The sequence below is a fragment of the Bos taurus genome, chromosome 14 (assembly GCF_002263795.3).
Source record: "Bos taurus isolate L1 Dominette 01449 registration number 42190680 breed Hereford chromosome 14, ARS-UCD2.0, whole genome shotgun sequence".
Classification (NCBI taxonomy): Eukaryota; Metazoa; Chordata; class Mammalia; order Artiodactyla; family Bovidae; genus Bos; species Bos taurus.
The window spans coordinates 20,655,868-20,672,220 of record NC_037341.1 but is presented as its reverse complement, the minus strand read 5'-3'; the positions used below and the strand labels follow the sequence as shown (position 1 = coordinate 20,672,220).

The 16,353-nt window shown below is 37.4% G+C and overlaps 1 protein-coding gene across 1 annotated transcript in view; it reads right to left on the bottom strand.

The window, feature by feature from the left end:
• The window catches only part of SNTG1 (syntrophin gamma 1), a 416,897-nt gene that overhangs the window by 27,450 nt on the left and 373,094 nt on the right, over positions 1-16,353 (bottom strand). Inside the window, exons 14-16 of the mRNA XM_002692659.6 lie at positions 9,371-9,487; positions 7,066-7,137; positions 3,642-3,794 (exon numbers count right to left, since the gene is read on the bottom strand). Of these exons, the coding sequence (XP_002692705.3) occupies positions 3,642-3,794; positions 7,066-7,137; positions 9,371-9,487 (342 nt within the window). The remainder of the gene's footprint in view (positions 1-3,641; positions 3,795-7,065; positions 7,138-9,370; positions 9,488-16,353) is intronic.

Below are 16,353 nucleotides of genomic sequence, written 5' to 3'. Positions count from 1 at the left end.
TATACATGTTTGTTTTCTGTTTTCAAATGACATTATTTAAAAAATACATGCCAAGTGAAAACACCTTCAGTATAGAGCATTAACAGTTATCTAATAAAGAACATAATAGTGAATTAAATTACATTATTTCAATAATAATTATATTAAAACAGATGATATAAGTTGAAACCCCTCAAAGTTTTATTCTATGATTTATAGTCTTAGTAAACATATATAATGAGTATACTTGTATGTTTGAATATGGAAATATTTGATTTATTGTTTAATTTCTATGTTTATTTCATAATAAAATTGAATTACAGCTAGAAAAGAGCAAAAAATTATCCTTCTTAAAAAAGTTAAATTTGCACTTAATTATATATAAATATATATAAACATATATTTATATATTATAAATATATAATCATATAAATTATATATTATATGAAAGTGAAAAAAGTGAAAGTGTGAGCTGCTCAGTCGTTTCGGACTCTTTGCGACCCCATGGACTGTAGGGTCCTCTGTCCATGGAATTTTCCAGGCAAGAATACAACACTGGGTTGCCATCCCCTTCTCCAGGGACTATATAATTGTTATATATTATGCATGATCATTATATGTAATATAATTATGATATAATATATAATGATTATATATTAATTTGCACAATTTTATATATTATTACATAACATTTGAAGATACATCAAAAATAAAATTATTTTTTATATGCCCTTTTGGATGACAGCTAAATGTCTATAGTGGATAAAACACACAATGAAAGTCTGAAATAAATAACTTCAAGAGAAATCAATTTTTGAATGTTATACACTTTACTGAAAGCCTTATTTTAAAAAGGCTGTATTAATTCAGATTGAATTAGTGTAAAGTAAACAATAATTATCCATCCTTTACCAGTATTATTCACTTACTCTGGGGAAATGTTTCAAAAATTGGACAAACAAAGGTACTAAAAATAATAGTAAATCAATTAGGCTTCATTGTGGTAATTTGAATACTAGGGAAATGTAAGTTGTAAGTCATATTTTGATTAAAATAAAAATGTTAATTTTTTGTGTTCATTACATTTTATACTGACATCCTGGGAAGTATGATTAAATTTTAAGATGTTAATTTAAATGACAATTAGGATGTTTAGAAATATCTCCAACAGTTAATTATCTATTAAATAAATATATAGATATTTGCATTAAGTACTAAGTAATTAGTGATCAGAAAATATTTAAATAGATAAAGGAATAGATTAGAAGGTAGAAAATGTTAAAATGCAGTCCTCTTAATGAAAACTGATTTCAAAATAAAAATAATTTATTAATTCTTAATAATTCATCAACTCACTGGACATGAGTTTGAATAAACTACAGGAGATGTGAAGGCCAGGGTAGCCTGGTGTGCTGCAGTCCGTGGGATCACAGTCAGACACGACTGAGCGACTGAACAACAACAACAAAATACCTGTTTCACAATGGGGCATGTGTCTCCTCTTTATTTCATTTAATTATCAACTTTAGTTGAAGTGGAAATACTAGGAAATATGAGTAAACTAAACTTATGAGTAAACACATAAACTTCTTCATGTAAATATTTTTACACGCTTGAATTTTGAAAATAACAGATCCACAGTAATCAGTCATTGGTTATTTCTGGTGGAGCACACAAGGGGAAGTTATAAAATGTGCAAAACAACGAAAAGCTAAAAAGATATTAAATGTTTTACTTTCATGTATATATGCATCTTAAATTCCTATTGTGAATATGTAAGGTGCCAGTCAAAAAAAGGCATTGCTCAGGACATCAGCTTATAGAATATGAGGTCCAGAGTTAAAAAAAATAGTAAAATAGAATGAAACAACAATTTTATCTCTATCTCATTTCTAAACATTAGGAGACTTGAAAATCTTAAATTGAAACCAGCAAGTAGAAATTGCTGTGTATTTGTTTCCAAGTGAAGTGCAATATTCCAGGGAAATGATAATAAAGAAAACCTAAAACTATCAAAATGAGTAACAAAAATGTCAACTCCTATACAGCTTCATACAATGCTTTAATGTCTTTAATGTCATTTAATGCTTTAATGTCTTAGGGGTTGATACTTAAAATATTAATAAAATAATATTTAAGATATTTCTCATCTTTCCACTTTTGATATGAAAAATCTATTTACTAAATTGAGGTTCTATACAACTAGATTATTGAAACAACACGTCTTAGTTACTTTAACATTTTTAAATACATGCATATCAGCAAAATATTAGAAAATGTTAATTGAGCAATGAAAAAATGATAAATGAGTCTTCTCCTTGTCTCTTCCCCTGATTTGTCACGTCACATTGTTGTGATTTGATGGATTGAATATAAAAATTTGTAGTCAGAAAAAAATTAATACATGTCACAAATCAGCTCAATGTAATTGGAAAAGTATGCATCCAGGTCCATTGTCACAGGCAACCATCCCCGGATAATAATGATGTGTTGTTGCCATCAGACATTTCACATATAAGAAATAAAGTTTAATAAACACCTGCTGATTACCTGTGAGTACAAAATGCACTGACTTCAGTCAGTAGAGAAATATAATACTCCCAGAAACCTATAACTCAGTATGAGGAAAACAAGTACAGATCACTCCAACTCATGCAGAGTGTGGACAGACCTAAGGAAAAAAGACAAAAGAGATGCTGCATTCTGGGGGGGAGGGGGGCAAGCTTGAATAGGACCGATGAGGAGGAACAGTGGTGGGCACATGGCAGGGAGACTGGGAGTCAGGAAAATCGTCCTCCATGGCGTGACCTCTAGGAAGCTTCAAATTCACCTGTGTGGTCTTGTAGGGTAGTGATGAAAACAAGGCTTCCCAGCAAGAAAAGAGACTTGTGAGTGAATAGTCATTCCGGCTGGAAATTAAGTGGTTGTGATTGGAGACCAGGAAATGGTTTTGTAAACAATTAATTAAAGTAAGAACATTTCTGTTTTAGATGTCAGGTATGGATGTCAGAGTTTGGCTATAAAGAAGGCTGAGCGCCAAAGAATTGATGCTTTTGAACTGTGGTGTTGGAGAAGATGCTTCAGAGTCCCTTGGACTGCAAGGAGATCCAGTCCATCCTAAAGGAGATCAGTGCTGAGTGTTCATTGGAAGGACTGACGCTGAACCTGAAGCTCCAATACTTTGGGCACCTAATGTGAAAAGCCAACTCATTAGAAAAGATCCTGATGCTGGAAAAGATTGAAGGCAGGAGGAGAAGTGGACGACAGAGGATGAGATGGACGGATGGCATCACCAACTCAGCGGACGTGAGTTTGAGCAAGCTCCAGGAGATGGTGATGGACAGGGAAGCCTGGCGTGCTGCAATCCATGGGGTTGCAAAGAGTTGGACACAACTGACTGACTGAACAACAACAGCAAGATTCTAATTAAATTTAGAAATGTGTTTTTGATGAGCAGTAGGAAATAGGCTAGAAAGATCAAATTATAGAAAAATTAAAATGCTTTCAGAGTCGTGTTGCACTTCATTTAAACAATGGCCAATGACTGAACATTTGAGCCTCACAGAACTGGATTTTCATGTTTGCCTGAATTTATAACAGAACTCTAGGGAGGGGTCATGCATCCTGGGGGTCACAGGGCCTCAGCTTTCACAGACCCTCACCTGTATCCGCTCCACCTCGAGGAAGGTTGCCGTTTGGAAGGCTCGTTCCCACTGCGCGAGGTCAGAGTCGAGCTCCACTGAGAAGTACAGGTCCTCCCCAGACTCGGACTGCACGGTGAAGCAGTGCCTCCGCCGGTCCAGCAGGTCACTGTCCTGATGGAAACTTGGAGTTATGCAGACTGGCACACACCTGAGCTACTGACCCAGCCACCCTCGGCTCAGTGTTGACCACTGTGTGGTGGAGACGCTGCAGTAACAAGGATTCCACCCTCTGACGTCACTAATTCTTCATTACAATGGTCACAGAGGACAATTTCCAGTCCTCAAAGTCCATAACTGACACACTTCCTTTCTGAACTGACACTGAAGAATTTCTGGCTTCAACTCTTCCTAGCAAGAGTAGTTATCAAAGCACTGACTGCATGAGATTCCATTTCTCACTGGACAGGTGGATAACACACAATGTTCCTTTTTCCTTCCAGAGCTGTGAAGATGATGAGATTAAGCAATACTTAATGTAATTTGTAAGTTTTAAGGAGATTATAAGCATGGTATCTTTTACTGAGTTGATTTCTATAATCCTTAAACTATCATGGGAATATTCTACCAGCTGAGACATGAAAAAACTGAGTCTAACATGTTTCAGAAATTTTACTGCTTTTTAAAAACTACACATTTCCCTTAAGTAACTGTAATTCATTAAGTCAAAAGGACTTTGACATGGCAATTTCTTGGTCTTAGGAGAAGTTTTCAACTAACATGCTCACACATCTATATGTGCAGCAACTTCAGGGATGTTAAAAGGTGAAAAGAATGCAGCTAAGAACTGACGAAAAATTGTAGAAAAGAAAGTTGAGGAAATGACTCAGAATGTTATAAATCTGCTTTTGTACATCACAAAATGAAAAAAAAATTTTGTGTGTCCTTTTCAACCAATATGACCAATGTGGGAAAATAGCATGCATTTTAAATGATACTAACTCAATAATTACAAAACTTCAATTCTTTTGTGCTATGCAGAAATTCGTCAAGAGTAGGTGAAAGTAATATACACAAATGCAAGTATTTCCATTTTTATAGCTACAGGAGATGCCAAGATATTGAAATTACTTTTCTAATAAAATGTCACTGAGTACCTACTAGGATAATTATTTTCAAAATTATCTAGCCTTTAAATTATTATTCATATATTCACTATCCGAAGGGGTGTGGGGAAGGGGGATATCATGACCCCGGCTGACCCTCTGCCTTCCAAACTGCCCTCTGTCACAGCCTGGATAAGGATCCCCCTGTTTAAATCTAGCCACTCGGCCTGGCTTACACTCCTTCATTAGCTTAACATCTCTTAGATTCAGCTGTTGACAGGAAACCTGGAGGAAATTCCTATTTAAAAAAAGGAGAGTTCCAGTAAAGACAAGTAGCCCTCATAGACAATGCTGCATACTTTCAAAGGGAGAAATGCTTTATACTTAAACTTTTTAAAAAGTATACAGCATGTAAACAAAATACGATTATCAAAAGAAGATTTTTTATCTTTGATTTACATTCTTGATTTCTTATTTAGTATACTTGAATCAGTTTTCATTATTACTTCGACTGATATCAGCATTTCCCCCCTAAGACATTGTTATGAAGCAAACAGAAGCTTTGCTACAATAAATTAGCATAACTAGCACTATAAAAGCAAACAAACAAGAGACACATGAAAACAATAATGCTAATTTCTTATAATGTTATTCAGGGTTGACTTTCAATACTGCCTATTCAGATTAATGGTTTTAATTAATAGCTATAAGATTCATCTTCAGATTTCTATTCTAATATTCTACTTCAGAGGATAATTACACCATACTAAAAAGAATCATCAAATCCATGCTTTGCAATCCAAAGAATATATGATTTTTAGGACAAAAATCCATCCAGCAGGGAGAGGTGTACCACTTCTTGCTATAAATGTGGGCATTGTAGGGTCATAAACAGCCAGAATCATGGCTAGTTATTTGGCCCTGCCTTTAGGAAATAATCCAAAATCCCCCCTTTAAATAGTTCCAAAGAATAAAATTCCTACTCTCAGCTTTTAATACTTGTTATGTGAAGATTGTTCTTCAGTCTCCTAATATTCTTTTTTAGAAAATAGAATCTTTTGCAGAAGTAGTAAAAATAAAAATAGTTTATAAGATATAGACAGATGAAAATAACCTGTTAAGGTCCCAGCTGAAAAACTCTGCCCGCCCCCCCCAACAGGGCTTCCTGGCTGGCTCAGTGGTAAAGAATCCACCTGCCAATGAAGGAAATGGGGGTTCAGTCCCTGGATCTGGAAGATCCCCTGGAGAAGGAAATGGCAACCCACTCCAGTATTCTTGCCTGGAGAATCCCATGGACAGAGGAGCCTGGTGGGCTACAGTCCATGGGGTCGCAAAAAGTCCAACACAACAGCACACACACACACACTCTTTAAAGTATGCAAAAGAGAAGTAACACAAAGCAGACAGTGCTCAGAGTGTGTGGCTGAGTTTCTTTAAGAAATACTGTGGCTGCTGCTAAGTCGCTTCAGTCGTGTCCGACTCTGTGCAACCCCATGGACTGCAGGCCACCAGGCTTCTCCATCCATGGGATTCTCCAAGCAAGAACACTGGAGTGGGTTGCCATTTCCTTCTCCAATGCATGAAAGTGGAAAGTGAAAGTGAAGTCGCTCAGTCGTGTCCGACTCTTAGCGACCCCATGGACTGCAGCCCACCAGGCTCCTCCATCCATGGGATTTTCCGGGCAACAGTACTGGAGTGGGGTGCCATTGCCTTAAAGTTGACATCATTCTAAAGAAACAACTAGCAAAACGGATACAAAAGCTATCTGGAATTTTACCGAATTCTCAGTGACTTCCTATTGCAACAATCCTGTGTATAGCACAGAAGTTTAATTGATTTATGACAGCTAAATATGCATCTCTACACTCAGAGAAATAATGTAACTGTGAGACTTAAATATATTACAATACACACATATATACATACACACACACATCTTTCTTTGCATATACCTTTTTACTTTCTACATTCTCTAATTCCAAGTCTTATTCAGATCTTTCTCTTCTGCATTTTACACAGCAAATACAACTCTGGTAATAACTGAAGCCTAAATTCAGACTGTCTCCAGGTGACCTTCTACTTCATCCTCCAAGGACCTGACAAACTTCTCCTTGTGTCTCTCTCCCACGGAGGGACCTGGGATCTGCTCAAGCCTTATCTGAGTCGATGTGCATTTCTCTCCACTCCATCTTTTCTCTTATGTGTTTTTCTTTTCCACGTCTTTGCCTTGTATTTTCCTTCATATCCAGGTATTGTTTATTTTCATAAACTGCCTGTGAACCCAGGACCCCAACTGGCCAAGCAAAGCCTTTACAAACATCACTGCTTTTTGGTCCTACCTTCAGGATCTTACACATGATCTCGTAAACTGAAAAAGTTTTCTCTGCTCGGGTCCAGTCCCACGTAGTCACCTTGAAAAGATGAGAAATGAACTCATCATGTGTTTTAGAAAGATGGCCCCTACTTTCCTCTATTAATACACAGTGGTGCACCCATGAAGTTCTCACACACATGCAAGGCAGCCTGAGTAGTGAGGTTTTCCTCAGGCAGTGTTTCTGCCTCGGCCCGCCCAGTTTCACACTGTTTCTCTTCCTCTTTCAGCAGACATTTCATATTATAAGCATATTATAAGACATTTCATATTATAATGGGACAACTTCCCATTGCTCAGTGTCTTGACGTATCTTAAGTAGTGTCTGCATTGCTGCTGCTAAGTCACTTCAGTTGTGTCTGACTCTGCGTGACCCCATAGATGGCAGCCCACCAGGCTACCCCGTCTCTGGGATTCTCCAGGCAAGAACACTGGAGTGGGTTGCCATTTCCTTCTCCAATGCATGAAAGTGAAAAGTGAAAGCGAAGTCGCTCAGTCGTGTCCGACCCTCAGCGACCCCATGGACTGCAGCCTTCCAGGCTCCTCCGTCCATGGGATTCTCCAGGCAAGAGTACTGGGGCGGGGTGCATTATCTCTACAAAAATTATAAGTGTTGTTTTGAGGGGAGTTAATTATTTTAATATGGGAAATGTAGCCAATATTTTGTAGTAACTGTAAATGAAAAATACTGTGTCCATATATCATTACGTAATAGTCTGTTCTCTGTTTACCACTTTGAAAGAAAGTTATGACCAACCTAGATAGCATATTCAAAAGCAGAGACATTACTTTGCCAACAAAGGTTCGTCTAGTCAAGGCTATGGTTTTTCCTGTGGTCATGTATGGTTGTGAGAGTTGGACTGTGAAGAAGGCTGAGCGCCGAGGAATTGATGCTTTTGAACTGTGGTGTTGGAGAAGACTCTTGAGAGTCCCTTGGACTGCAAAGAGATTCAACCAGTCCATTCTGAAGGAGATCAGCCCTGGGATTTCTCTGGAAGGAATGATGCTAAAGCTGAAACTCCAGTCCTTTGGCCACCTCATGCAAAGAGTTGACTCATTGGAAAAGACTCTGATGCTGGGAGGGATTGGGGTCAGGAGGAGAAGGGGACGACAGAGGATGAGATGGCTGTATGGCATCACTGACTCGATGGACATGAGTCTGGGTGAACTCTGGGAGTTGGTGATGGACAGGAAGGCCTAGTGTGCTGCGATTCATGGGGTTGCAAAGAGTCGGACACGACTGAGCGACTGATCTGACCTGATCTGATCTGATCTGACACACAAAGAATACTGGACATCGTGTCAACGCTGGCTTTTCATTTAAGAAAGACATATTTACATCAAGAAGTTTTTCTAAGTTCTTAACATTGTGAAGCTCTAAATAGCATGTTGAAGCTGTTTCACTTGTTTGTGCTTTTTTTTTTAAATTTTATTTTATTTAACTTTACAATATTGTATTGGTTTTGCCATATATCAAAATGAATCTGCCACAGGTATACATGTGTTCCCCATCCTGAACCCTCCTCCCTCCTCCCTCCCCATACCATCCCTCTGGGTCGTCCCAGTGCACCAGCCTCAAGCATCCAGTATCGTGCATCGAACCTGGACTGGCAACTCATTTCAAATATGCTTTAAACATGTATTTGTCTCTCCAGTCCTAAGAAATTGTTCAGAGTAGGGCCAGTGTAAAAGGTGTAAGCATTTATGATTTTCTGTCTTCTGGGTGATTTGAACTTTATGTGCACATAGATACTAAACATTACAACAAGTCTAACCTGATAATTCCAAGATCCTATGTAGTTATTAGACCTGTAAGCAAGTAGTTCAGCATTTAATATTTATAGTTGATAAATATTTATTGAGACTCTACTGTTGTGTAAGGTACATGTTTCCAAAAGCAAGACCTTAGGTGCAACAGGGCCTCATCCAAATTTAATTTGAAGGCTGATGATTAAATATGGGATATTACAAGTTATCGAAAGCACTACTGGTTTATTTGACTTAGACCTGTCAAATAATAAACATATTGAGCCTGGAAAAAATGCCAAAATAGAAATGCATCCTAGGTCTCTCAAGGGCTATAAAGTCAGTGTTTAATGCCAGAAAATATATCTTTAGCAAGAAATCCTCAGAAACATTTGGACTATTTTGCATTTTTTCCTGTACCTTATTTTCAAAATATATCACTAATATGCCCTTTGTCATTGTAAAGTTGATGTCACTATGCTGTGATAACATGGGAAAAATAAGGGATATTGAACAGAAACACTTACTGGAGGTGCCAGAAACTTGTAGAGGCAGGAGCCCCTCAGGGCCAGAAAGGCGGGTGAGTACACGCGGTCCTGAAGCGGGTCTTGCTCCCGCATTTCACACCAGCCCATGTAGACAATCTGCAAGGAAGTGGAATACAATGATCTGTCAACGGAGTCTCATTTCTGGGGGCTTATGTGTATAAAGCACCACAAGACGCTTTCATTCTCTTATGAATGTATCAGATTAACTGCTGCAAAAAGTGCATTAATCACATTTACCTTCAATAAATGAGTGTGAACCAGTCATCAGATTTTATAATATGTCTCCATCAATGTTTATAAACAATAACCTCCAAGGAACCAATGATTAGGTTGATAACTGATTTCTCAAGAAAAAGAATGAAAGCCAGAATATCGTGGAACATAAACACCAGGGTATAAAATGAGGACAACAATAGGCCTAGAATTCCATACATGGCAAAATTATCTTTTATTCATGATTGAATAAGGCTAACCCAAATTTGGGATGACTTTATGTATCTATTACATTGATGGGTTAAGTCTGAAAATTACAGCACCTGTGCACTGCTTTCTTTCGACTGATAAATATATTCAGAGAAGAGAGCTATCTTAACCTATGGTGTATCATGAGTCTAACTTTATCTAACTCTATGGAGACAAAAAAATACCTTTCTATTTACAAGTAAGTAGTCCTTAATCTGAGAAATAGTGCAGGGAGATGAATGTAGTTAATTTTTGCTTTTCCATAGCTCAGAATCACATATAAAATCATTCGGAAGTAGACTGTACATATCTATTGTGCTGTTTGCTGCCTTAGCAGCCATTAGGTTGAGATTCTTCTGCTTTAGAAAGTGTGTATGTTTTATTTTATAGTGACAATATATTACATTTAGCTTTGTGTATTTGCAGGCTCTGCACTGGAAGATTCAACCAACTGCGGACTGTAAGCATAGGGCAACACTTCACAGTTGTGTGAATTCACAAATGCGGAACCCACAGACATGGAGAACGGACTGTGGGACTTGAGAATCTGCAGACTTTGGTTCTGGAGACAGTCCTCTGCAGGAACCAAGGGATGGCACTAAGATCTGGGTAATAAAAATAGCTGTTTGACAGGAAGGGGCAAAAATGTTAAACAGACTTGCACTGGACCCTGTTTGCAATATAAAGACAATTTTGTGGGTATTAGAGACTATTAAACACTAGACCCAGTAGACATAGTCTACTCTACTTTGCTATCATATTGTAGAGAAAGAGTTGGTTTTTATTCCTTCAAAGCAGGTTTAATCCTCAAACAAATGCAATGCTGAGCAGACTATTTAAAACATATGCTAAGATCTTTTATGACAAATACGTGAAACATACTATATGAAATAGAAAAGTACAGAAATGGTATTTTAAAACTTTGGGGAAATTTTACCTGCTTTAAAATGTGATTTACAGCCTTTCTTTGTTTTCATTTCTTTGTTAATTTAATCATTACTATATAAATTTGCACACTGAGCCTTAATTTTGTTCCCCTTTGCTATTTTTAACTTTTATTTGAAGGGGTTCATTCTCCAGTCTTTAAATGAAATTAAGAAAACAATCTCATTCATAATAGCTACAGAGAATATAAAATACTTAGGCATTAACCAAAGAGGTGGAAGATTTGTACACTGAAAACTGCAAAATTTTAATGAAGGGAATTATAGATACAGATAAACAGTAAGAATCTGCGTGCATGGATTGGAAGAATTAATCTTTTAAGAGATCTGTAACATCCAAAGTGGGCACCATTGCAGTGAATCCCAACCAAAATCCCTGTGGTTTCTTGAAGAAATCATCCTAAAGTCCACAGGAAATCATCTTAAAGTCCACAGAAGACCCTGAATAGCCGTATCAATATTGAATAACAAGAACAAAGCTAGAGGAACTGCATGCTCTTATTTCAAATGTATTGCAAAATAACAGTCATCAAAGGAATAAGATACCAGCAGAAAAACAGATGTAGACCAACGGGACAGGATAGAACATCCAGAAATAAGCCTATGCATACATGGTCTCTGAATCTTTGAGAGAAATGGGGAATGGCTAATCTCTTCAATAAATGGTATTAGGAGAACTTAATATCAACCTGCAGAAGAATGAAATGGGACCTTTATGTCACACTGTATACAAAAATCAATTCAAAATCAATTAGACTTAAATGTAAGACCTGAAACCATTGCAGTTTTAAAACTTATGCATTTCTGTGTAAAATTTCCCAGAGTGGCTGCAACTAAGAAGACAGGAAACGTCACATTTTGGTGAGGGGAGGGTGACTAGAAACATAGAAGCCCATATACCGCTGGCGAGGCTTTGATCCTTCACATCTAATATAAACGCACCTTGGTGTGGACACCTGTGCCCCGTTGCACACATGCAAGTGTGTTCCTTATGGCATTATTCTCAGTCCCAACCACGTACATGTGGCTTAAAACACTGATAAACCGTGTGCCCTCCAATATATGTTGCAGACGAACACTGTAGCAAACTGTGATACCATAAAGGAAGAAGATACAGCAAGGAAAATTCGTGCATTGTAGTCACACAGAACAATGTAAGTGAATGTCACAGAACACAATGTGAACTGAAAGAAAGCAGATACCCAACTATATTTACACACATTATATACATATATGACCTTGATTCAGATAAACTACAGGCGTAGTTTGCAATGCATTCCTGATTGGGGTACAAAGACCTATCGCAAAGCTAGACAATCATTACCCAGTTGTCAGGACAGTAGTTACTTTAGACGGACGCAAGCCCAGTGTGAGTGGGGAGGACACACTGGGAGACAGAATCCGAGTCGAGCACAAGCCACTCTTCTTGACTTAGACTGTGATTACACAGGGCTTTGGCTTTTGAATAATGAAGCTGTACATCTATGTTTTATGAACTTTCTATATATGTATTATATTTTATGAAACCTCATTTTAAAAATAGCACCCAATGTGTACTATTAATAAAAGTCTTATAACAAATCCATCTTAAAAATAACAGATTTTGTGAGTTTTACAGGCAGAAAGTCTTCCAACAAATATAGTTAAATTGCCCTATTATTCTGGGGCTGCTACAATGAGGTAAAACTTTATATATTATGAATTATATCACCCAAATTATTATATTATTGCTCAATTAAGTCAGAATATTTCATTTTAATTCAATTGGATAAAACTTACAGTTTCCTTGTAACTTCTCTGCATTGACAAGAGAAAAGAAGAGAATAAAGTGGTGTACACAATCAAGAGACGGAAATAACTGAGCTTCCTCAGACCATGCGATTTGGAGTTTACTGTCTCTTTCCACCTCTATAATTTACTAGAAGCTGAAATATTAAGAATGATGTACTGATATTTTTCAAGAATTATCATTAAATACAATTTTTTAAAGTTTGAACTGATTGTAGCTTTGAGGAATGAGCTGAAGATGTAACTAATAAAAATGGGATTATTGGATCTGAAAGGGATATTTCTTCATACTTGTTCTCCAGGCCAAAGATTGACCTTATTACTTTCTGTGCCAAGGGAAAGGGCTGTTCTCAGTTTGGCAGAAAGGTCAGAAAGCAGTTTCTGCTTCTCATCATTAACCTGATTCGTGGGAATAATTACACGGTTGAGGAGGCATAATGCATTTTCAGTAAATTCATCCTACACTTGTCACACCAAACAATAACTCTAAAGAAAAACTGTGTCACTTAACCTTATTTTAAAAAGAAATAGATGAGCAATACAAGTATAAGGATATTTCAAATAGAATACTTTAGAAATGAGTAGAATTAAAGGGAAATAGTTTTTTATATAAACAAAACGACAAACGAACTGCCAACCATATATCATACAATTTTCAGATAAATATTTAGGAAACTTGCCTATTTTTCAGCTTTATTGAGGTATAAATTGACACAGAAAAATGTAAAATATTACAGTGATTTGCTATGCACATCTACTGTGAAACGATTCTTTCCACCTAGTTGATAAACACATCTATCATCTCACATATTTATTTATATATAAATATATATTATAATGTTCCATTCAGTTCAGTCACTCAGTCACATCCAACTCTTTGCAACCCCATGGACTGCAGCATGTCAGGCTTCCCTGTACATTACCAACTCCCGGAGTTTGCTCAAACTCACATCCATTGACTCGGTGATGCCATCCGACCATCTCATCCTCTGTCATCCCCTTCTCCTTCTGCCTCCAATCTTTCCAAGCATCAGGGTCTTTTCCAATGAGTCAGTTCTTCGCATCAGGTGGCCAAAGTATTGGAGTTTCAGTATCAATCCTTCCAATGTATATTCAGGACTGATTTCCTTTAGGACTGATTGGTGTGATCTCCTTGCAGTCCAAGGGACTCTCAAGGGTCTTCTCCAACATCACAGTTCAAAAGCATCAATTCTTTGGTGTGCAGCTTTCTTTATAGTCCAACTCTCATATCCAAACATGACTACTGGAAAAACCATAGCTTTGACCAGATAGACCTTTGTTGGCAAAGCAATGTCTTTGCTTATTAATATGCTATCTAGGTTTGTCATAGCTTTTCTTCCAAGGAGCAAGCGTCTTTTAATTTCATGGCTGCAGTGACCATCTGCAGTGATTTTGGAGCCCAAGAAAATAAAGTCTCTCACTGTTTCCATTTTTTCCCCATCTATTTGCCATGAAGTGATGGGACCAGATGCCATGATATTTGTTTTTAGAATGTTGAGTTTTAAGCCAGCTTATTCACTCCCCTCTTTCACCTTCATCATGAAGCTCTTTAGTTCCTCTTTGATTTCTGCCATAAGAGTAGTGTCATAAATATATGAAGTTATTGATATTTCTCCCTACAATTTTGATTCCAACTTGTGCTTCATCCAGCTCAGCATTTCACATGATGTACTCTGCATATAAGTTAAATAAGCAGGGTGACAATATACAGCCTTGACATTCTCCTTTCCCAATTTTGAACCATCCATTGTTCCATGTCCAGTTCTAACTGTTGCTTCTTGACCTGCATACAGAATTCTCAGGAGGTAGCTAAGGCGTTCTGGTATTCCCATCTCTTTCAGAATTTCCCATAGTTTGTTGTGATCCACACCATCAAAGCCTTTGTCATAGTCAACAAAGCAGAAGTGGATGTTTTTCTGGAATTCTCTTGCTTTTTCTATGATCCAACGGTTGTTGCCAGTTTGATCTCTGGTTCCTCTGCCTTTTGTAAATCCAGCTTGAACATCCGGAAGTTCTCAGTTCACATTCTGTTGAAGACTCCATTGGAGAATTTTGAGCATTACTTTGCCAGTGTATGAGATAAGTGCAATTTTTTGAACATTCTTTGACACTGCGTTTCTTTTGGATTAGAATGAAAACTGACCTTTTCCACTCCTGCGGCTACTGCCAAGTTTTCCAAATTTGCTGGCGTACTGAATGCAGGACTTTTACAGCATTATCTTTTCGAATTTAAAATAACTCAACTGGAATTCTATTACCTCCACTAGCCTTGTAGTGATGCTTCATAAGGCCCACTTCACTTCAGACTCCAGGATGTCTGGCTCTAGGTGAGTGATTACACCATCATGATTATCTGGGTCATTAAGATATTTTTGTAGAGTTCTTCTGTGTATTCTTGCCACCTTTTCCTAATATCTTCTGCTTCTGTTAGGTCCATACCATTTCTGTCCTTTATCAAGCCCATCTTTTCATGAAATGTTCCCTTGGTATCTCTAATTTTCTTGAAGAGATCTCTAGTCTTTCCCATTCTATTGTTTTCCTCTATTTCTTTGCATTGATCACTGAGGAAGGCTTTCTTATCTCTCCTTGCTATTTTTTGGAACTCTGCATTCAGATGGGTATATCTTTCCTTTTCTCCTTTGCCTTTAGACTTAAACGTAAGACCTTTTCTTCTTTTCTCAGCTCTATGTAAGGCCTCCTCAGACAACCATTGTGCCTTTTTGTGTTTCTTTTTCTTGGGGATGGGTGTAATTTATATTACAATATAAATTCACATAATTTGGGGGAGGGCATTTAAGTTCTCATCTCTTAGAAAATTTTAAATACCAGTGTTATCAACCAGTCACCATATGCACATAGGATCCTCAACATTGCTCCTCTTATACGTGCAAGTCCACACCCTTACAGTGGTCTCTCCCTGTTTCCTCCAGCCCCAGCTCTGTTTTTCTGAGTTTGATTAATTTTTTTATTCCATGTATAAGTGATACAGTGCATTATTTATCTTTCTCTTTTAGCATAGTGACTTCAAGCTTCATCCATGTTGAAACAAATGCCAGGATTTCCTTCATTTTCATGGCTAATATTTCACAGGTATATGTGTGTGTGTGTGTATACATGTATATAGTATATAAACTCTCCATTATCCATTAACCTGTCAACAGCTTGTTTCCATATCTTGGCTATTATAAGCAACACTACAGTTACATGGGAGGGCAGATGTCTCTTCAAGACCCTGTTTTTGTTTCCTTTGAGAATATACCCAGATACGGCATTCCCAGAAGGAAACAGCAACTCACTCCAGTACTCTTGCCTGGAGAATCCCGTGAACAGAGGATCCTCGTGGGCTACAGTCCATGGGGTAGCAAAGAGCTGGACACGACTGAGTCACTGAGCATGATGGCTGGATCATATGGTAGCTCTATTTTTAATTTTTTGAGGATCCTCTATACTGTTTCTGTAGCAGTGGCTGCGCCAGTTTACATTCTCACCAACAGTGCACAAGGGCTCCTTTCTCACATCCACAGCAATACTTACCTCTTACCTTTTTATATCAGCCACTGTGGTTTTGATTGCATAAACTTGCCTATTTTAAACTACATGTGAAAACACGTCCCTTATGTGAAGACGGTGCTGAATAGCAATGTTCTATTCTTTAATTTTTGATCATTTTATTTTACATTACTTTTTTCCAGTTTTAAACAAACTTTATTTTGCAGAGCTGTTTTAGGTTTACAGCATCATTGAGTG